At 41.5% G+C, this 24,072-nt stretch overlaps 1 protein-coding gene across 6 annotated transcripts in view; it reads left to right on the forward strand.

Annotated features, from left to right (window-relative positions):
- AUTS2 (activator of transcription and developmental regulator AUTS2) overlaps positions 1-24,072 on the forward strand; it is a 986,700-nt gene that overhangs the window by 450,270 nt on the left and 512,358 nt on the right. For all 6 annotated transcript variants that reach the window (XM_075073927.1, XM_075073930.1, XM_075073929.1 and 3 more), the window contains 2 exons: positions 8,846-8,947; positions 17,954-17,989. In XM_075073927.1, coding sequence (XP_074930028.1) covers positions 8,846-8,947; positions 17,954-17,989 — 138 coding nt within the window. The remainder of the gene's footprint in view (positions 1-8,845; positions 8,948-17,953; positions 17,990-24,072) is intronic.

Below are 24,072 nucleotides of genomic sequence, written 5' to 3' on the forward strand. Positions count from 1 at the left end.
AGCCAGAACCAGATTTGTTATCTCAAGGATTTAGTGCAAGGCTGACGTGTTTTTTGTTTTCTTGCCAAACATGTCTGGAAGGACCATCTCAATTAATGGCTCTTAAACTTCTATATTGATGACCCCTTTTACACAGCAATCCTATGAGTGCGACCCCCTTCTAAATTACTTTTTGAAAAAATGTTTAACACTATTATAAATGCTGGAGGCAAAGCAGAGTTTGGGGGTGGAGGCTGAGAGTTCACGATCCCCTCCGCCCGTGTAATAACATCCCAGTTTGAGAACCCCATGTCTGGATGGTCTTGGGGGTAGCATATGGATTTATTATTTATTTTTGAATTACAGTAGCACACAGAGACCCAGATGTGTTTTATGTAGGGACAGATATTATTGTTGGCCTTTAACAAATAATAATAATCAGAATAAACTATTGCTAATTGTATGTATACGTATCCATTTTATTGAACAGACAGTGCTCACCCAGCTAGAAGTTGGATCACAAAGAGTTTTGGATTCTCTTGTCCTTACGAAAGCTGTGTAAATAAAGAGTGACCGGCAGAAATGAGAGCCTAATTCTACTCATTGCAGGAAGGTTATTCTATCCCTTGAGAAGCAGGTGTCCTCTTCTAAGGCTCTGGGAAAGGCTTAGCTTGCTGAGTGCACTATAATGGGTAGAAGTGTTGTTATTCCTAGTTTAAAAGGACAATGTAGTGAAATAATCCTTTAATTCCATATGATGCAGAAACTTGGGCATTTGGGGACTATACCATAGCCTAGAAGTAGAGCTGCCAAATGGTATCGGGTGGCAATAAAGAAACAAAAAAATAGCTCAGAAGAGCAGCATGAGGGTGTTTTTGACACATTCCATAAACTATGTGAAAAAGGCTTTCGCTTAATTGTTTGTAGATTTATTTATTTTGCTTTTCGTTACCTGCTAACCACCCATCAGCATTATGGAATTATATCAAGTGGCTTAGGCCCAGATTTTTAAAACTATTGGGGGGTTGGGAGGCTCAGTGCCACAACACCTACACATTTAGGAGCCTTTTTCATTTAGGCACTTAGGGGCCTAAATTCCATCAAGTCCATTTAGATTTAGATTCACAAGTGCCTAAATCCATTTGGGAAAATTTAACTAGGCACAGTGGCACTGAGCACTGTGATGCTTAAATACCTTTAAAAACCTCTGCCTACGGGAGCCACCAGAATAGACTGGTGACTTCCTAGGATGTTGCTATCTGTTCTTTGGCACGCTCATTCTTTCTGCCTCATCCCCTATCATGATTATCTCCCTCCTCCATTGTTCTGCCCAGAGGCAAAGAAACCACCGTAGATCCATGTTTTTTGAGTTTTCCTGAATATTATTTTATGGTTTGCCCTCTTGTGTCCATGCATCATTTCTGAGATGCCTGACTAATATAGTATGTACAGTCCTATGCCTCTATAAATAAATAAAGGCTGTGTAATTAGGTCAAATTTTGCCTTTAATGTATATCAACCTTTATCTTCAACATAGAAATCTAGTAGATAAATACTGCATAGTGCAGAGCTTAATTCTTTGTGGGTAATGTTGAGTATTTAGGTTGCTCTTTGACTTTCATGGATTTAAGTGCCCCATTATCTCATAGGTGTGCACACAACACATCATGTTCATGAAGCTTGCATGCAAAAATCCCTTCACACCTAGAATCTCCTTAGTTTCTATGTCATGCAGCATTATTTGCAATCCTTTCCTCTTCTGTTTCTCCAGCACTTATTAGAGTGTCACTAAGAGCAAGCGGTTGTACATTTCTATCCATGTATTCGTTTTGGAAACTATAGGTTTATTCAGAAACCTAGTAATTTTTGGTCAGTTTCTTTGTGATTTGACTGTGCGTTCAAACCTCAACTGATCTCTCTGTTTTTCTCTCATCTATTGATATAGTAACTAACTGATAGTGTCAGACCTCCCTTGCTGAGAGCCAGACTCAAAATCTCTATAACTTCCTGCGTGTCCTTCAGCAGTTTCCTCTCTGCATGTTCCTCACACTAAGCTCCACAGTAGCTCATGTCTGTCTTATCATATTTCTGATTCTGCTGACAAGCAGTTCAGTGCCTTTGACCAAACTTAAGTTCTCTTAAGATAGTATCTTTAGAATGTGTGCTGATGGGAACTCGGGGATGAGCGGGAGGGGACCAACAACAAAAAAACAGGTGGGTGTGTTGGTATTTTTTTTTTTTTCATTTTATCATGACATTTCCTCAAGCATTTTGTGTCAGGGTGCAGGTATATTACTTGTATTACAGGATCACTCTTCTGGGTACTGTACAGACACACAGTAAGAGACAGTCCTTTCTCCAAAGATCTTATTGTCTAAATAGTAGACCAGGCAGAAAGAGTGGGAGAAAAGATGTGATGGTATCCTCCTTTGGCAGAGAGATGAGAGGCACGAACAATTTAAGGTCAGCCAGGAAGTCTGTATGATGTAGAAATTGAACCCAGATCTCTTTGAGTCCTGGTCCAGTGCCTTAACCACAAGACCTCTCTCTCTCTTTTTCTAACCTTTCTTTCATTATGAGTTATTTTAAATAGAAAAATGCGGGTACCTGGGGGGAGGGAGGAATTTAATATATGCCCTTCAGTACCAATGTCTTAGTTACTGATGACACTAAACATCACAACAGGAAAGTTTTTTAAAATGGCAAATGTGTTTTCCAACACGTGATCCCCATGTTACTCAACTTGGGCAAATAGAAGTAGAGTGCTCACGTTCACTTTCTGTGTGTATTCAGTCTCACTTTCTGGTTTCTGTACGCTAGCACAATTCTGTATTACTTGGGTTGCTAACGGTGCAGGAGTATGATTACATTGTGAAACAATCCCAAGTCCTCATTGCTGGCATTTCTGGATCATGAAAGCATTTGTTAGATTTTGTAAAAACGCACATGGCCATATTCTGAAGTGTGGCTAAGGAGCCAAAAGATGCTAGTTGCAAACCCTTGCCCGATCATTGACCAACTCAGCAGCAGGCTAGGTTCCCAGTGTACTTTAGTCTGGAGGCGGCTGTAAACTGTGCGCCAGCTGTCACTGGCTGCAGTGGAAATTATTGTAGAAGAGACTCACATAGTGGGCTCTTTTCCCTGGCTCTGTCCCCTGCACTAGATCCCAGGAGAGGAATGATATAGGATCAATCATAGTTCCTGTGTTCCACCTAACTATTGACTAAGCTGTTTTGTGCTAGCAGAGCAGTGCTCCAAGCTTATCCAGAATGCATGAGCGGTGGATATAATCCACTGCCACACTGCTGCCGGATGCCTGGGATGTGATGGCCTTGCCTGTGCTCTGCCTCTTCCTGTCCATGCTTCACCCTTTCCCCCAGGCCTCACTGCCTCGCTGAGTCTCTCCACTTCACTACACGCACACCCATAGAGGTCCCTGCCACTTGCTGTGTCCCTCCTCTCCTGTACCACCATGAGGCTCTGCCCACCTGCCATATCCCTCCTCTCCTCCTTCCCCCATAAGGTCCCTGCTTGCCCTGTCCCTGTGGGCAGTAGAGGCCTCGCGGGGAAGAGAGGGGAGTAAAGGAAGGATGTAGCAAGTGGGCTGAGTAGGGAGGGGGCGGGGCCTGGGCAGAAGAGGCGGGGCTGCGGACAGAAGTAGGCCTGGGAACCAACCTTCCCCAGGGGAAGGTTCACCCGCTGCCCATGCCAGAATAGCTGAGGATCTAACCTTTTATTTGCAGTCCTTTTTACCAGATTTGTTGTTGCAGTCTCTCTTTAACTTTGACCAGCTGAATCTACGGTACAGTTTGATACTTTCTTATTCCTTTTTGGAATAAAAGGGAAACCCACAGCAGTCTGGCATGAGAAAATCTCTGCTTGGAAAAACAAAGGAAAATGTGGAGAAATGAGGAATTTTAACCTGGACTTGCCTCTGAGTTTGCTCTGCAGTCTACACAATTCGCTTTGTTCGTCTTGAGTTCTGGTCTCAGATATCTCAGCCATATCCTCTGACTTTCTGTAAATTGTGTCTGGAAAAATGACACCTGCTGGGCTTCTCTTCTCTCCTTGTAACTAGCTGGAACTCACCACCTAATGGGAGAACTATAAAAATGAGCAGTGCTGATAGCTAATTCTTGAAAGCTGTGCACCAGATAAATCCAGTTTCTGCTGAGTCCAGCAGTGACGGGAGTTTGTTAGGTCTTCAGCAAGAGTAATGAAAACAATGATCAAAAATTTCCTGGCTGGGTATTAAAGATGGTTAACCAGCCCAATTAGATCAGTATCCCAATGACTGAAGGACCTATTGATCACACAATCTGGCACAGAAAAAAGATGGCTTCCTGCAACAATGAAAAAATGCTGCTGCTTTTATTACTGGGTTTATATTCACTGTTTTGGGTTTTTATTTTAAGCTGTTCTGTACATTTTCTTCTCTGTGAAGAGAACTAAGTGCAAGAGCTGAAAGGGAAAAGCTGCTGATATAGTTAGAAGCTCTGATGATTAAATAGTGAGACAGGAAAATATTTATTAAATAAAATAGATACCGAAAACTCTGGCATAAAAATATGTGAAAAACTGCTGCTAAAAAAAAAAAATCTTCAAGCCTCAGTAACAGTAGGAGTCTTTCCCCCACCAAGCAGTTGTTGACACACTACCAAGTTAGTGAAAGTAGATATATTTTCCTGAGACTGGTTGAATTTTAAAGCTGGGGCCATAACATTACAGTACATTTTGGTCATAGATAAGATCTATGAATTATATATGAAGGATTAGACCTCTTGAATTAGTTATGACCCCAAAAACAAATCCATTAGATCGGTCTGATAAGACATTACGTTTGCAATAATGTTCTGTTTAGCTGAGACTTTATGGTTTAGCCATGGTACTTACTTCAGTTAGGATAATACATTATAAACATTTATATCAGCTTTTTTCTTTTCCTTTTTTAAAATTTTTCAGCTGCTAGAGCAGGGGTGGGCAACCTATGGCCCGTGGGCTTGATCCGGCCTGCAAACCGTTTTAACTTGCCCTGTGAGCTCCTGCTGGGGAGCAGGGTCTGGGGCTTGCCCTGCTCTTGCGCTCCAGCTGGCGCACCGGGTCAAGGGCTGCACCATGCGGCTCTGGAAGCCGCGGCATGGCCCCGATCCAGGGTGCAGCATCGGGGGCTGCACCATGCAGCTCCCAGAAGCAGCCGCATGGCCCCGCTCCAGCACTCTAGCAGGATCAGGGGCAGCTCCACACGAAGGGACATGCTGCTGCTTCCAGGAGCTCAGGTAAGTGCCACTTGGAGCCTGCACCCCTGAGCCTCTCCCAAAGCCCCTGCCCCAGCCGCAGCCATGATCCCCCTCCCACTCACGAAATCCCTCAATCCCAGCCCGGAGCACCCTACTGTACCCCAAACCTCTCATCCCCAGCCCCACCCCCAAGCCCTCACCCGCAACCAGAGCCCTTACCCCCCCACACACCCCAACCACAATTTTATGAGCATTCATGGCCCACCATGAATTTCTATTCCCCAATGTGGCCCCCAAGCCAAAAAGTTTGCCCACTCCTGTGCTAGAGGGACCCAAGAGCTTTCTTTTTTTAGCCAATGCAAAGAGACTGAGCATATGGTGAGGCAGGAACTGTGGATATTGGGGTGGTCTGACAGAGCTTCTGGAACATTCGTCGCTTATGCGCATCCATCCTTGCTTCAGCTAGGTGTTTTCCCACATAGAACTCTAGCCGCTACCCCACATTGATTGAAAGCATTTCTGGCCTTCAGAGCCCAGCTAGCTTGTCTTTAGAGAATATGAAATAATTTCTTCTTTGTGGGTAGGGATTATGGAAAGTTTTTTTCCCCCCTAATTCTCCTTCTCGCCTCAGTCCCATAAACCTCAGTCGGCGCAGACGCAGTCGCGAGGGCACCGCTGTTCCCAACCCATTCAGTCTGTGTTCCATTGTAAAGAGTGTGATGTGGAGTATCTCAACTGAGTGAAATCATGGTAGCTATGTGCATTTCCACTCCCTGAGGATCTGCCCCCAAAACTTTCACACAGGTCTAGCAGTTTGGCTCTTGAAGGGATACCACAGGCCTATTAAATGAATGCACACAAGCCACCCAATTGGTAGTGGGCTGTGGTACAAATAAGTGAGCCGTAGGTTACTGCTGAAAAGGTTCTGAAATTCCTATGATAAATGTGGATGCTACACTTTTATATTTTAAATAGTCTGTGAATAGGGTTGCTGGGTGTCCAGTTGGTGGCGCAATGAGGCTAAGACATGCTCCCTACTCAGCTCTGTGCAGTTCCCGGAAAGCTACCTACACATCTCTCCAGCTTGGGGAGACCCACAGAGGCTCTGCACACTGCCCCCACCCCAAGTGCTGGCTTGCAGCTCCCATTGGTTGGGAATCGCAGTGGGCAGGTGCAGTGTGCAGAGCCCCCGTGGCCACCCTTCCGCTTAAGAGCCGGAGGGGCATGCTGGCCATTTTTCCCGGGAGATGCTTGAGGTAAGCACCACCCAGAGCCTACACCCCTCACCCCCTCTTGTGGCCCTGCCTCAGCCCTGAGCCCCCTCCCACACCCAAATTCCCTCCTGGAGCCTACACCCACACCCCCAGCCCAGAGCTCCCTCCTGCACTCTGGACTCACCCCAGAACCCTCACTCCTCCCACACCCCAACCATCTGTCCCAGCCCAGTGAAAATGAATGAGCGAGGGTAGGAGAGAGTGAGTGACAGAAGGAGTGAGTGGGGGCAGGGCCTTGGAGAAGGGACATGACCTTAGGAAAGGGGCAGAGCAAAGCTATTAGACTTTCTGCAATTTGAAAGTTGGCAACCCTATCTGTGAAGGACTGTTTAAGAGCAATGTCCAGCTCTAAAATAGCACCTTTCAGCCAAGGGTCTCAAAGCACTTTTAAAGGAGGTAAAGTATCATCATCCCCATTTAACACTTGAGGAAATTAAGGCACAGGGGTGAAGTGATTCATTTAAGATTACATACTAGGGCATTGGCAGGGCTGGGCATTGGCATAGATAGCAGGTGCCTTCCCCCTCTCTGCACCCCCATCCCAGTCCGGTGGACTACCTTTCTTTTAGCAAGAGCAAAATACATTCTAGTGTCTCGGGGTATGAAGTGCATATCTTTAAAGGAGTTTAAATAAACTGTTTGTGTAAAAAACCAATTGTCTCAGAATACAGCTGTAGAGAAGGTGAAATTGAAGGTGAGTTGCCTTCATAGCAGGAAATACAAGTTGCAGAGTGCTTACTTTTCCTAGCAGTTTGTTCTTGACCAAATTCTGTGGGAGTGGCAGAGGAGAAGGGGAATAGTGACAATCTACTACTAGGGCACAAGTTCCAAGATGCTTCATGCATTCAGGTGGTAAACCCACGAGGGGAGGAGAAGAGAGTAAGTGTGTGTGTGTGTGAGTCTGTGTGTACATGTGTGCTGGGAAAAGCTTGCAGCACGCTTTGTAGGGCAAATAGACCAGAAATAAAAAAGTGAATAAAGTAAAATAGTAAGAGCTTGGATTGATCGACAAGATTCTTGTAGTTCTGTGAACGGAGAGGTTTTGGTTTCTGCTGCTGAAACTGATAAGAGCTGGAAATGCTGTGGTTCTCAGCTCCTATATGGACAAGACAGAACAGGAGTGTTCATAAATACTCCAGAAAGCACAGTGAAACAGTGGAGAACTCCTTGGACAGATGTATAAATATTTGTGCTCAGAGGATAGTTCACAATAAAGAATTTATCCAAGCTCTTTTGAAAATCCCATTTTTAGATTTTGTTTTGCTATTCATGGAATACCTGTGAGCAGATCACAATCTCCTTGAATTTATTCATTAGTAGAAAGAATTAGATGAGTAGTTTTGCTAATTATTTATAGTTGATTCTGCATACCTCTATGCCAGTATTTGGTATTTGTTCTTCAACTGTTGAAAGGTTGTGATTTTTGTTCTGATAAATCCCATAGTATTCTTCCTATGTGCACTTCTGGTGCAAAATACTCTGATATGTTAATTTAAAATTCAGTTTCCATATATACTCACGGCTTTGAAATTTGTCTTCTACAAATATTCATGCCAGTAGAACCCAGTCACACAAATGCTCACAGAAAAAATGCAAAAGGACAGAAGCAAATTATTTCGTAAAATCAAGCAAATGGTAGTGAAATGTAGATAAATAGAAATGTTTTGTCAATATTCACTCATTTCTACTAATTATATCATGTTTAGACAGCAGTCTAGCTGCATTAATACTCTGAGTGTTTAACTTGTACAATTTACAGCATCCGAAGGCAGTACGTGTTCTCAGACACACAGAAAGAGTGGGGATTTTTTTAACCTCCAAGGTTTATCATTTATGAATATATAGAACAGCCAAGAAGCTTTTATGAAACTAACTAAAGAGTTTAGGCTCCAGTCCTCCAAAACATCCCCATAGTGAAGATCATGACCTCTCTAAAGTGTCTTCAGTTGATCTTAGATCCTCAGTTGATCTTACTAAATTAGGCATTGATGGTGTACATGCTTAGTTGGGGGTTGGTAACTTTATGAAAAGAAGCAATCTCAGTGGTGCAAGTAACTTTATTTATGTGGCTCAATGTTTTCAGGTTAAAAGACTTAAATTGTAAGTTCTTTGGGACAGGGACCTTGTTTGCTTGTATTTCAGCAGACTGACACTCTAGACATTCATGTGCAATTGTGATACCACTTGGAATAGGTCTGTGATTGTCAGAAACCTGTAGATGCTGAGGCTGGATCTTGCCTTTGCGGTACTACAGGTGCCACAGCAGTGACGCTAAGGAGTAACATCAGAGAGGAAGAATTATCTGAGCCAATCTAAACTTCTGCTTTTTGTATGTCCTTTTTCTGTCTTCTGCAGCTCAAGCCAGGTCAGAACAGTTGCCGAGACAGTGACAGTGAAAGTGCCAGTGGAGAATCGAAAGGATTCCATCGGAGCAGCTCTCGGGAAAGACTCAGTGACGTAAGTAAAACTCCTGAGGCCAAATACTGCCCTGAGTTGCATCCTTTTTTTGAAGGGTGTAAATCAGGGCAGAATTTGGCCCCTGGGGAGCAATGTGCTGCTGAACTCCTCCTGCCCCCTTGTGGAATGGACTCCTTCTAAATTTATTAACAGTCTCTATTTGTGTGTAGGGGGTCACTCACTTGCAGCCAGTTGAAAGAAAAGAGTTGATTGATTTGTTATGTTGCAATGAACTAGACAGTTGTAGCCTCTGTAATATTGGTAGGTTGGTATCTTAGACCACAGTGACATGTGCCCAAGATTCGAGCTCCTGAGCAACAACATCAGGATTAACAGGGGGAGAACCACCTTGATAAATATCGATAGATTTAGAGACTCTGGGAGTACGTGAGAAAAAGTGACCACAAAGTAATACACTCACAAGTTGTCAAATGTCCTTTTATTAACAATTTCATTAAGCAGATAATGGATGCCACAACTACTGCAAATACTCAGATAGAGACAAACCATACGTTGTCCAGCATCAATGATTTCATACTCCCATCCCCTGGGGAAACATCGAAAGGAGTAGGATAATTATCAGGTGGCCACCCCGGTGAGTGTCTCCTAATATGCTTCCCAGGCTAGTCAACAGCTTTTATTCTGGTTTTCTTTTATGTCCACTATGCTCATGCATATACATTAAAGTGACATCCTCTCTTTCTTTATTTGCACTTCAACATCCCATGAATTTTAGGGTGACCCATCTCTCATAGGCTATCCCCTTCATTCCCCTCGTTCCCATATAAATCAGTGAGTTACGATAGCAACTTGAGGTTGTTACAGAGTCGCCTGAAATGTTACTGTTGGGCATCTTGTGGTATTAACTGGTACGTTGTGGCAGATTTTTCCCATTTATTGCTTCATAGTTCCAGAGCATCAGCATTCAAACCCGTCTTTTACTGTAATCTTACAATTTACTGATACAGGATTCTGTCTCAGTTATCTAGTCATGCCAACTTGCTTGAAGCCTCTGTGGCTTTCTGTGGACAAGTTACATATCTCTCAGACCTAAAGCCTACAGGCCATGCATTAGTTTTATTTTACTTGCATACATAATACACATTCATCAGTGATACATGCTGATAGTTTAACAGTGAAACTCAGATCTAATCTGTTACCCGTAGATGGATTATGTATAATTAGCTACACGGTGAACACTAGTTTGATAAGTACGGTAGGCTCTTACCCAGGATGGGAAGGTGAGGGGGGGATGTATTTACTGTAACGAATTTCATACTTGCAGAAGGTATTGGAGAACTGGAGAGACTCAAGTCATTTTTATTCACTGAACAAGTATAACATGGCTAACAGGTATAACATGTACAAGTTTTTCCTCCACTGCTTTGCCAAACTTCCCATTGAAGGAGCCAGTACTAATGAAGAGAGGGTATCTCTCCATGCCAAAAAAAAAAAAGCTTGCTTCCTCTCTCTGTTGCAGAGTATTAACCATGCACCGATTTAAACTATGCATCAGTTATTCAACCAATACCTAGAATGAGAGTAGACACATTCTGGGAACAAAATGGACCTTCTTTTTGCTGTAATTAGATCATCTAACCGGGCGGGTGGATTTTTTAAAAAAGTACAATGGTTCATCTATAGGACGTTTGATGGGTCAGATCCTCAGCTGGTTTAATTCATCACCATTTCACCAGACCCCCTCCATCTGAAGGTCTGGTCCTATATCTCTAGTGCATAATAAATGATACCCAAGACTCAGAAATAGGTGTTCAGATTTGGAAGACAGGTAACATAGGGTGGCTTGCACAGATGAGATCAAATTGAGCAGAAATGAGACTGAGAAAAGCAGAACTTTTTTTTTAAACCCATTTTCTTGGCAAATTTAAGCCTCAAGGTACAGAGCTAGTTCTAGCGACCCTGTGCAGTACTTCTGGAATAGCCTCCTAAACTGCTGATGTGATGGTATGAAACCACCTCCATCTTTCTCTCTCCTTTGCTCCATTATTTTAGGGGCCCATCCCTCCCTTAAACTCAACCTTCATGGATGACCTCATGTTAGTTTTAAAGCCTGCCCTTTGTAGCCGTAGGGTGAGGCTGTTATCAGTGCAATAAGATACCATCAAAGGAGAGGCAGTTGACTTCAGCAAGTAATTTGAGATTTTCCACTGACTTAGATCTTTTGGCAACACTCGTTGTACTTCACTGTTGTAGTCGTGGTTGTGTCATGTGCCTGCACCACAGCTTGGGGCTGATGGGAATATTTTACACTTGGATAACATCATCTCTGCAAGCCTTGCAGTGTACTAAAGATGGGAACCCAAGGACCGAGACTTGTCGAATGCCTCACAGCAAGTACCAGAGCTGGGCTTAGACCCCAGTGCTCCTGATTCCAATTGCCCTAGTTTTACAGACATGCATCCTGTATCCCCTGGCAATACATTGTCTTCAACCTCACAGTGCAAATAATGGAAAGGAGGGAAACGCTTTTCGTTCCCATTAGACACCCAAGAGATCACATGAGGACTACATTATCAGCGAGCGGCGATCTCAGCAATAATCTCATTAATACATTTTTTTTATTTCTTTTGCCTAAGTTGATAGCAAGCCCTGTCACGCTTTGATAACATAACACGGTTGAAACTTGCCTTTTCAAGAGACCCCTGGATTGCTGTCCAGTGCTGCCAGTTCAGCTAAGACTTAAGAAGCATGCATAAGGTGGATATCTTGTTATCTAGGCCTGCGGTGGCCTCCAGCCTTTTTCGGATTCTTTCAGTTATGAAAAGTAAATATCTTTGTACGTTTCCTTCTCAGGCTACAGCAGAAACCTTATTTTTTAAAGATGGATTCCCAGATAACAGCTCTGATAGTTTCACTTCCAGCTCCGTTAGATCCCACCTTGAATTGCATTATTTCAAACAAACAAGGTCTGAGAGCTTAATAGTGTTATTTAAAAATAATACATTTTTAAAAGGTGCAGGTTGTCTGCATCTTATTTGCCAACACTGATTGTCCTGAAAAGAACAACAGATTAGACTAAGATGTCTCCTCATCTCTCTCGCTGCAGAATTTTCTCTGACATAGACACTTTTTACCTGGGAAAAATACCCAAAGAGATTGTGTACTCAATGGAAAATATGGGTAAAATTTAAAATATCTCATTGAGATTAGCCCACAGGTCAGAAAAGTAAATCTTGGACTCTCAACATGATGAATTTCTACTGTGGTAGTCATACAGTGTAGAACAGTAGGCATGGTTCCTGCATGAAGATGTATAATGAAGGGAATGCATATATTTTAGATGGATAATCCATTTTCAAATCTCCGGTTGTAAGTAAGCTGTTGATATAGAAATGTTAACTTCATGAACTTTAATGAGAAACCTAAGTGATAACCCAGTGACAGACGCAGAAAGAGGGGGATAGTATAATTAATTAACAGTTGCAAACTCACTTGTCAGTGGCATCATTCCCTCTCCTGACAGATATCTTTCAACTATGCATTTTATAAATGTGTCTACAATCCTTGGGTAACCAGACATTGTCAAAGTATTTTTACAAGGGATCATTCCTTTGCAGCCTGATGAGATCCAAGCAGGTAATTTGCAGAACTTGCAAGAGCTCTGGTCAAAACCAAAAAGAAAATAATAATATGAAAAGACCATGTTAATCAGGAGACTTGTCTCCTAATGAGTTTTGAAATACCGTCAGAAAGTAGGAAGTAGAATTGCCCCATGTTCTTGTCAAATGCAATGCAGCGAAACCGATTTCCGTCCCCTCTTTTTCCATCTCTCCCTGTGCCCCATTCCCCTTGACGCTCCAAAAGAATGTAATTAACAGAAAACTTGACCTCTGGTAAATTAAGGAGAATGATTACCTGACAGCTCCTGACAGCAGCTGTTGGACAGTGAGTTGATAAATCTCACTGAGTTTGTAAACAGGTCTTCCACCTTCCCCCTCCAATGTGCGTGCGTGCACACACACACTCTCTCTCTCTCTCCTTCTATCGTCTTTTTGGAATAACTGTTTACTTTCTGCTTTCTGGATAGAGCTCGCTTTAGGGCCCTAAAGCAGAGAAATTGGAGGCCACCTTTTTATGTGTAGCTGGGAATATATAGGGTGCTATAGTCATTTTAATCTCATCAAAATCTTGCCAGTAGTGGAATTCATTCTGTTAAGATTTTGCTTTAAGACAACATGGCAGTGCCTTCTCTTTTCCTCAGCCTGGAACTCTCTCAACTCACTCAACTTTGATTTCCTTTTTTGAAATACTTGAGATCACCTTCCTTCCCTCAGTTGCGAGAGGAGGTAAGGGAATCTTTGTAGGGGGAAATGAGTATATAGCAGCCAGCAGGCCTGGATGGTAAACATCTCAGAGTGTTAAGGGGATTAGCCAACGAGTCTACTATACCACTGATTATTATTTCTGAGAGAGTAGAAATGTCAACACACTGCAAAACTCCCCACAAAAGCTCGATCCTGAGCACTTTGGCTTCAATGCAGCAAAGCACTGAAGCAAATTTAAGCATGTCAACTTTAAGCACCTGCGTAGTCCCATTGAAATCCATTCTTGTATCCTTCATGGTTCATCCAGCCCTAACTTTGCACACCGTACAAATATGGATAGTGACAAATGGCTGAAGAGTTCTGTCATCTCCGATCTATGTAACTTGTTCTCTCTCTCATGCAGAAGTTATGATTGCTCTAGATCATGAGTAGCAATAGTAAAATCTGCTATTTTTCTCCTCCATGGTTTCAGGTAGGAGATGATCTTTGAGGAATAATGACTTACCAATGGCATCAAAATCACACTGTTTAGAAGTCCAGTTTGATAACAGGATGAGAAACATCTGGGCCAGGAAAAATATACACCCTGTTCGATCTTTTTCTCAACCCCTTCAACACTCTGCACATATGGTGCCTCTTCTGCTTCCGCAGATGTCATATCAAGGTCCCGGAAAAGCACATAGCTTCTCTCTTGAGTTCCTCAGTTTCTCATGCTTTCTGGCTGTGTTTCCAAGTGCACAGGGTACCCAAAGCTAGCAAGGAGATTATGCTGGCTACTGAGTGAAGGGAGACAAGCCTCAATGCCATGCATGGAGATATACTGAGGTCTGATTAAAGAGTGAAGGAACCAGGCCCCAACAAAGTCGTCATGTTATCACCCGGCCCTCACTCTCCACATCAGTTTCAGCTTCAGATATTACGACATTTGCACTTCTCTGCCTCCAGCTTCTTCTACAATAATGTTCAGTCCAAAAAATCCAGAATGAGGGTTAGCCCTTGAGTTCTCGGCTGTTTAACTCCTAGCATTTCCGCTCCTTCAGAATATTTTGTTTTCTGGGAGGTATCCAAATTGGAATAATACCAATTTGTGTGTGTGCGCGCATGGGCAGGCGCACAAGAAGCTGATGGGCTGCATGCTGTCTTTCTTTTTTTGTCTGAGGCTAGGAGCTTAAATGCTTTGTTGCATTATGTTAATTTGGCAGTGTGATCAAATTCATGTCGTAATTAAAGCTGTCAGTTGGAAGGCAAGCCAATCGCCGAGAAAACACAGCATAACAAATGAAGTGAAATGATTCTGCGTGTAGCTATACAATGCTTCGCCAGGCATGAAATTAAATAAGTAATTTGATGTTGACATCAGAAATTGAAATGATACCCACTGTTGCTTCATTCAGTCAGACCTGCATAAACAATAGCCAGAACAAATATGTACAACAGAGCCCTTCTGCCCACCCGGATCCCCAAGTAATGCACAATATATATGCAAAATGGGTATAACTGTGCCTTCCAAGACCCGAAGGATGCAATTTTCTTTGGTACACAATAAGCTGATACTTCCAAGAGCATTACTGCTATTTTGCTCCTAGCCCCAAAGTTCTTTTCTTAAAAATAAATAAATGTAAATAAAAATGAAACAATGTATTTTAAACAAGAGCCTCTGTTCGTCACATTTTTGCTCGTGGGCTTCTGATGCAGGCTTCTCTTGATGGTTGTGTGACTATTGAATGGTATGTATCAATGTTGTATTTTGTACCGGATGAAATGCAAAACCATTTTATCCAATATAGGCACTCTAAATGTAGGAGAAGTAATGCCAACCAGTGCAGGATCATGACTCAGTATGGGGCATGTAAAGATGCTGCATGCATTCAGCGGTTTGTATCAAGGCTGGGGACAGGGTAGCATGATCATTTAGCTATTGAGAGATGTCAAAAAGGTCAAAGCTTTCTGCTTACATGGTCCTTGCGTCAGCCTGTATGTACTGCCCGTACACAACACAGCTAAGCTAGGCTGGCAGGCTTTCTTAGCCACATGCTTGTCATGACGAACAAAATCCCTGTGCAAAACATATTGTCCATATCTGGCTTGCAATGTTCAAAGGGTCATAATTCAGTCAAATCAAAACCAAATTTCCCTGGAATTCCGAAAAGCATTTATCTTCGATTAAGGCCATTTCATTGCTAAATTTCAGCTTTGTACCCATAGCCTTTATAGCACTGAAGCTTTTCATGGAAGAGGTCACAAGAATTATATTATGATAAATAAATATGTTTGCTTACTCTTTTTGTACTTAGTCTGAGCCATTTTTGCTGAAATTTTCACCTCTTCTTCCCCCGCCCACCCCACATTTGGGCAAAATCCAGTCTTGGGAAATTTCTTCCTGGAAGGGGCACGTTTTTTTATAAAGTTGCAAGTGTCAGAGAATGGAATTAGAATGGAAATCATTGTCACCTGAACTATAGCAGCCTAGTGAAGATAATGGTATACCTATAGTACTTTGCAGTAAAGTTGTACAGTTTATACAGCATAAAATAAAATGCTAAAAGCCAGAGCAAACAACATCTTTTAAAAGGAAAAAATAAAGGAGGATTAGATAATGGAGTCTGACTGTTGAAAACAAGAAAATTTCTGATCAAGCAACATCAACTATAATCTTTCAGCAGTGGGGATGGATGAGGTGAAGGAGAGCAGTAAGGGTTGTCAACTGCAAACCTTTACAGCCCAGCCCACGTTCAGTCATTTGTTCACCTAAAAAGTCATAGTAGAACCCTGAGAAGGTGGATGATGTCAGAATACAGGTGCCCTGCAGGATATGGTCAAAGGGAAAGATCTGTCAAGTAACCATGTTTCTAAGAATTAATGGCACTGAAGAGAACCACTTCAAGCCTCTTTATTTGATCCTTAATTGATGAACTCTCAGTAGTGCACTGAAATATTTACAATGAGCATTGCTGTGACTCTGCAGCTTGTTGACACAATCCAGCTCCAGTGAAATAACTGGAAATTGGTACTGCATAGGCCTCATCAGGCATTAATTTCACTCTCATTGGTGTGCTGCAGTGATCAAAAGTTATACTTACAAGAAGACTGAGTCCAAGCACGGACAGGACTTCCTGTTAGGGCTCCCTGCAGCCACTTTTGAAATAGTGTTATGGTATTGCAAACACTACTTGTTTTCTCTGAGCTTGTTAAGTCTGGTTGGTGTGGTCCATGCTATTTCCGGTGCTCCTTATGGCATACTATTGCAAGTGAGACTGTCAGGGAACAGAAGGATTGACCAAGCTGTACAAGTTAGAGATAGTGTTGATGATCCAAGGTCGTCTTTTCCATCTCCCTGGCCAGGAAAGAACAGTTCTCTATATCATATTTCCTTGTGCGTTGTCCAGTATGGTCTGAGCCCTTTCAGGCTGGGACCATCAGCAATTGGACAACGTGTGCTATAATATAATAGATCAGGGGTGGCCAAACTGTGGCTCATGAGCCACATGCGGCTCTTTTACATTTCAAGTGCTGCTTCGGTGCCCCCCCCACCCCAATTCTCTACCTACCAGACTGGTAGGGGGAGCTCGGGACCTCTGCCTTGCAGCAGGGTGGTGAGATAGGGGCTCCTGCCCTATGGGAAGGAGGATCTCCTGGCTACAGCCCTGCAGAGCGCATCTGACGGGGCTCAGCGCTTCAGCAGGAGCGGGGCTGAAACCCTGCGCTCTGTCAGACACCTTCTGTGGTGAAGCCCTGAGCCTCACCAGGTGTGTCCCAGCTCTCCAACTTCTGAAGATTGTCATATCCGGCTCAGAGGATGAGTAGGTTTGGCCACCCCTGTAATAGACAATGAGCTGGATTGTGACTGAAGTTCTTAGGTCTCCCTATCTCCCTAATTCCTGTGAATGTAGAGATTACAATCATGCCCCACCTTAAACTGCAATTTTATGACACTATTTTATACAAATTGTAAACCAGATTCCTTTGTTATTTTAGAGGTTTGAGTTTTAAAGCCTCTTTCATGCTATAGGATTTGTTCTTTGGTTTATTTTTCTTCTAAAATTCTTGGGTTGTCAAAAATATGGAAGTCTAAATTGGAAATTCTCATGACAATGTCTGGGAAATGGGACATTGACTGTAGCGGCTTCCCTGTGCTCACATATTCTTTACATTTCAGTCTTCTAATTATGTTTACAAAATGTCTCATTTTAGAAAAGCAGTGTGTGCACTAACCAGGGCCTTTCGTGAATAAATTGGCAAACAGGTCATACACTGAAAAAGTCATCCAAATCCACCGGGCTTTTTATTTTGAAGTCAGTCTATGGTATCTTTTTTTCCTCCTCCCACCTGCCCCTTTGTGGCCACAAAGCTGAGTAGCTGGAGTCCAGGGCATTGAATGTCAGGGAGGCTGGTTGATGAGTGTCTGTTTAGTCTCATTGCAGGGCGAAATGCCATCATTAATTCATTACCCAGCTGCCTGTCAAATAAATTGGCAATTACGTCCACCGCGGAAGCTTGGAATTCAGTAAATAGCACGTTACCATCTCAGAGTCGTTGAGAGATGTAAAAGGAAAAATTAAGCATCACCGTGTTTGTTTCAGAAGCAGATGACAAGGGGCAGCACATTGGTGCTGTGATGTAGTGATGAAAAGCTTGGAAAGAGCTGGTAATGAGCTATGTGGATTGGAACGTGTTAAAAACCATCACTGACTTTCCATTTTGTCTTTGTGTTTTATTGCAGAGCTCAGCTCCTTCCAGCTTGGGAACAGGCTACTTTGTAAGTGTATCTCAACTTCAACACATGTGCCTCTGAACAGCTTAGCGTTACTCCTGAAAAGAGAGCTTTTTATTACGTTGAAATAAGCATAAATAACCGGCCTTAGTCTGCCTGATAGCTGTATTGATCATCTTCCATTCCTATTGTAGGTAATCAATTATAGCGAGAATTCCAGACCTGCTGGACAATGGTTTTATAAATTGATCTGATCAGGTTAATTAATATAGAAATTACCACTATATTTAATTTGTCTGATACGATTGTGTTTCATACTGCTTGTGACTATGCCTCAGTTTACATAGTTCTGATATGGGATTCAAGTGTCTTGATTCTTCCTCTCTCCAGTGGGTTTTTTTTGTAGATTCATAGGTTCTAAACCCAGAAGGACCCATTATGATCTGTTTGTACTTTGACCTGCTGCATTATATAAGCAACTGAATGTCAAGCAGTGATTTCTACACGAAGATCCATAACTAGTGGTTAAACTAGAGTATACGTTTTAGCAAGACACTAGTGGCACTCCTTTGACTCCAGTAGAGTTATGCTACTTTTACATTAATATGAGAAGAGAATGAAGCCCAAGATTGATCAATCAATCTTATCTATTACAGAAAGTGTTTTGTTTTTTTTATTTTGTTTACTGTTAAGACTTTTTCTATCACCATTGAATTCAGTGGACAGTTTTTCTTCGGTATTTTTATACTGAGCGTGGTTACTCCTCTTTTCAGTGTAATTTACGTATATTCCCCAAGCAGGGTATATTTCTGCCTTTCTAATATCTGTAGAGGAAATAGATCATTACATATTTCTGAAAACAGGTGGGTAAAATGCAATTAGACTTTTCCCACAGCGTGTGCTGTGTATAGTTAATAGTGTAATCAGAAGCTGCTCCCATCTTTTCATCAAACACAGGGGAAAAGAAAACTGTACACAATCCATGATGAAGAAACTTTAAAGTATTTATATCCAGATTCCCAAAGTACAATGTTCTTTCATTAGTACATGGTGAAATTAGTTAATTTCTGTAGGGTGTGTGATCCTACATAAAAAGATATGAGACTAAACTGGATAACAAATGATCTCACATGTAAAGGGTAAAATGCAAGCACAAAAATTGCTTGACATTTGGAGGCTTGCCATGTCCTGCTGGATTTAAGTCGGACTTCAGCCTAAAGTGAATGTTAACACTTCTGCCAGTGGAAAGGTATGAAGAGAGCATTATCAGTTGAAGAAGGTTGGTGGTTGTTCCCATTACTGTAGCAAAATCTAAATCACTTTAAGATGAAAAGAAACAGCGAACGCTGTTTCATTCCTTTAGCTTCTCCCTACCCCATTATGTATCATGCATATTTGGTGGGGGGGAGGGGGAGAAATCTCTGCAACATCTTAAGAATTATCTTGTATAAAGGCTAAAACTTGAGTACCTTTCCATAGTCTAGCAGAAGTGCCATCCTTTGTGACTGGACACTTTTTTTACCTCTGATGAAGAGGAGTACAGATATGCTCTGGAATGGGTTAGATACAGTCTGAGAACAAGAGGTTTGTTAATTTTTAAAGCCTTGTCTCCTTATTGTGGGAGCTGAATATGCATGGTTGTGAGAGCACAGGTTCAGCTTAATATCTAGGAAGCAGAGCGAACAGAAGAAAAGCCATCTGCTATTCTTTTACACCATATTGTATGTGGGTTGGTCCACTATAGTGAAAATCTGGAGGGTGTCAGCATCCCCTGTGCTTCATCCAAAAGCTTTAAAGTTTCCAATTCTCCAAAGTTAAGAGTGACAAAAAACAACAAGAGGTTTTGAGTTCTAGTGCCAACACATTAGCATTTTTAATGCTGTTGTTTGAAATGGGCTTGGGGTGGGGGCCAAACGGCTTAAGTTTCACTAGTGTGTTGTGCTTAACTGTGTATAGTCTGATATTTTGCGTTTTCTTCCTGTACCACCAATAGTTAATGCTGTCATTTAGCTATCCTGCTAAAGTAATTTTTACATTTAAACAATTTTGGATGAAACTTGAAGGTTCCCCACCCCGCTTTATTTTGGAAAGAGTTGTTTTTAGGATTATCTTGCTAATTTTTTTTAAAAAGCCCATAACATTATTAACTTACATGGGGCAAATATAACCCAGATGTGTTCGGCAGTACCAGACAATGAGAAAAATGCTCCGAAATGATCCGCTCAGCATGTGTTTCTGATCAATGCAATTATTGTATTATCAAAATGCAAAAGAATATGAACTTGAATAGATGTTTTTACAAAGCCTTTAACCAGCAAGAGCCTGGTTTTCTTATTGCTTTAGCTTGAATCCAGACTGTCAGAACCGTGGCTCTTAGAGCAGAGTCTCAATTAAAACAACATGGTCTTTGAGTTCAGTCAATAATAAAGGTCCTTTACCTTCAGAAACATTGTGGTTTGGTATATGTTGTACTACAATGTTACAGAAAGCCCCATGACACACCAGAAGAAACATCTACATCAGGTAAGTGAAAACGGGCTGATGGGTTTACCTTCATCAGACACCCAGTTCTGATACCTAATTTGGAAAGACAGATGCAAGCAAATCTCCTACAGAATGGAGTGAGCTTTGAGGTATGGATAAAGCAGCAAAGATTTGCTGGTAAATTAAGAATTAATGAAATATTTTTTCCTCTCTAGCTCAGTATTTTAATCATCTGGCCCTGTTGCTGTTTCTACCTCCCCCTTCCTCTTCAGTAACATTTGACAGTAGTACCCCTTCAACCAACAGGCATCCTTCTGTTTTCATTGCTGAGGAAAGTCACCGTCCTTCTGTACCAGGCACTCTGTCTACACTCTTTCTAGGAAAGCAAGCTGAGGTGTTGACTGATGCATCTGTCGTGAAATCGATAGGCGACTCATGACATAATGGGCATGCCCACGCTTACAAAGCATTGCAATCTTTTCTGTCCTCCTTGAGCTCCCCTTTTGAAAGTCTGGGTGCTCCACGACTTGTCCCTCCTTGTCAGTCACTCCTTGGCTTTGAGTAGCAAGGATTCTTCATCTCCGTTAAGTTCTGTTGCTTTTTAAAGTGATTCAAATGCATCAGATTTAAATGGAAGCTCATAGATGAGAACATAAGCAAATATAGTTTTTTAGATCAAACCTATTGGAATGAATGCTTAAACTAGACAAAATAGAAAACCTCAGAGCAGTTTCACCTTCTGGGAGCTTTGGTGAATGCTTATCCTTAATATATGTGCTCATTTATCACATGCATACTCACAGAGGAGCTACTATTCTCCCTATAATTAGAGTTGTAGATTATTTGCTATCTATATACTAATACTGTTGACATGTGAACTGTCATGTAGTTGTAACCGTGTTGGTCCCAGGATGTTAGAGAGACAAGATGGGTTAAGTAATATCTTTTATTGGACCAACTTCTGTTGGTGAGAGAGATGAGCTTTCGAGCTGCCCTGAGCTTTTCATCAGATCAGAAGAATTCTGAGTAGCTTGAAAGCTTTTTTCGAAAAGTTGGTCCAATAAAAGGTATTACCTCATGTCTCACGTAAATTGAATGTATATTGGACTAGTCTGTCTTTTTATTACCAGCAAGAAGAGCATTCTTCTTTTCCATTCTGAATGTTTTCAGCTGAATAATATGTCGTCTAGTGAACAGCCAAAGTTCTATCTGCATTATTCTCTATGTAGTCCCTATGTAATATGGTAGCAATGAGGCACATCCATTCTTCACTGAAATCACTGGGAATTTTGCCTGAAAAAATAGTGTGTTTATGACTATGTATTTGGCCTAGTGTTTCTTAGCAGTTCCATGGTACAAAATGCTAACGTTGTTCGTATGCACATCAAGATAAAGTGTGTCTTGTAAAGCATGAATATGGGCATATGTTTTGATTTGGTGGTTCCTATATCTCTCATGTTTGTGTGTGCAACATGCATTATAGCAAAAATGGCTGTTTGCTCCATTTGTTATCCATAGAACCTTGCTGGTAACATTACTTGTTTAGGGTAATACTCTGAAGCTGATACCATGCCCCAGTAACACAAACCTGTTTTTATAAAATAAGACAGGGTCATCATCTTTTGCAATTTCTTCTCAAAACCTTTTTAGATTTCAAAACCAGTTAGTGTATGTAAGTTTTTTTTTTAACCCCCTCTTAGTGTCCCTGATTTCTATATCAGAGATTGAGATGTGCATAATTGGGATTTGAATAACAGCCTTGCGTTTTTCTCTCATTTGAGTACAATAAATGATTTTGGCAAGTTGAGTTCTGCCATTTTAGCATCAGAAGTCACATGAAACCAAATCTACATTAGAGAATTGGAGCAGGTTTGATTGCTTGTAAGAAAATAAAACAGACATCAGAATCTAAATTATTGAATAGTTTTTTTTCCCTAACGAACAAAACGTATCCCAAAATTGTTAAAAATTACCTGATTCATCAGCTCGTGTTAGTTCTTGATGAACATATTTTGTCCTTTCTCTTATTGAAGTGGTTTGTAGCATATTTGTGATTTGATACTCAGGGTTTGTCTTATTTTTATGTATGTATGTATGTTTTGGGTTATTTTCTATTAGATTTTCAGTTTTTCTCCATATACACAATGGTTGGTGGGGTTTGAGGTTGGATAGTGGCTGGTAGCCAAAGTCACTTTTTTGAGTGCGGAACATGGAGAGCAAGGGAACTATCGTGGGGAAAAAAACTGAAGCATTTAAAAAAAAAAAAAGTGTCTGGTTGGCTTTGACCTTTGTTCTTTACTCAAGAAAAAATGTTTTCTCCCCTCCCACCCACCCCCATTTAAAGAAAAATAATCTCTGATTTGCCCCGAGGCTGGTAATTCAGTTCAGCAGATGTTTGCATAATTTTGACATGCCACTGGAATACCATGATGTACAATGATTCATTTCCTTGCACAGTGCTCCAGAAATCCATCCCATGAAGAGCAAGTGAACAACCAACCACGTAGGGTAGTGACCACAGAAGAATCCAGGCAACTGGCTAAAAGGAATGAATCTGACCTAAGTTTCCATGCCTTGCAGGAATGCATACCAAGTCATAGACTAGAGGAGCAATGTGACTAGGGTCACCGATTTTGGTTGGACATGTTCCTGGAGGTTTCATCACATGGCAATCTTTAATTAAAGATTAATCTTTAATTCCTGGAGACCCCAAGACAATCTTGGAGGGCTGGCAACCCTAATGTGATCTTGGGTACACTAAAGTGTACTCCAAATTATACGCTCCTGTTTTAGACACAACGTGTAACCAATATTTTTTTCCTCCATTGACTGACTGACTTCAGATTCAAATACACAATCTTAAGCAGAGTGGTGGTCCTCAACTAGAGGTATGTGTACCTCTGGAGGTACGCAGAGGTCTTGCAGGGGGTACATCAACTCATCTAGATATTTGCCTAGCTTTAAAGCAGGCTACATAAGTCAGTATAGACTAAAATTTCATACAGACAATGTCTTGTTTATATTGCTTTATATACTATATACTGAAATGTAAGTATAATATTTATATTCCAATTGATTTATAATTATATGATAGAAATAAGGAAGTAAGCAATTTTTCAGTAATAGTGTGCTGTGAGACCTCTGTATTTTTGTCTGATTTTGTAAGCAAATACTTAAATGAGGTGAAACTTGGGGGTACGCAAGACAAATTGGACTCCTGAAAGGGGGATGGTATTCTGGAAGTGTTGAGGGCTACTGAAGTAGAGCCTTTACTTCTATTTCATTCCTTGTGATGGTCAGGTTTGATAAACTAACTAGTGTGTATTAAGGACACTACTCTAGGAGTGTAAATCAGGCGCTTCATTTCAATAGGGTAGGAAACTTGTGGCTTGGATACCCAAAGCATCATTTGAAACAAGTTGAAAAATGCAACCAGGGCTTCTTATGAAAGGAATGTACTCTTTTAATGCTGAGTGTCACATTTTCCCTGTAGTCAGTGATGGCAGTAAACAAAAGTTATTGGTGTTTCAGCCAGCTCAAGACACTTAACTGTTATCTGGAGTGCTTGACTTGCTTACATGTTTTGCTCACGTAAAAAGGTTTGTCCATTTGAAAATACTATGGATTTTTACAAAAGCACCCAA

Source organism: Chelonoidis abingdonii, chromosome 20, assembly GCF_003597395.2.
Source record: "Chelonoidis abingdonii isolate Lonesome George chromosome 20, CheloAbing_2.0, whole genome shotgun sequence".
Lineage (NCBI taxonomy): Eukaryota > Metazoa > Chordata > Testudines > Testudinidae > Chelonoidis > Chelonoidis abingdonii.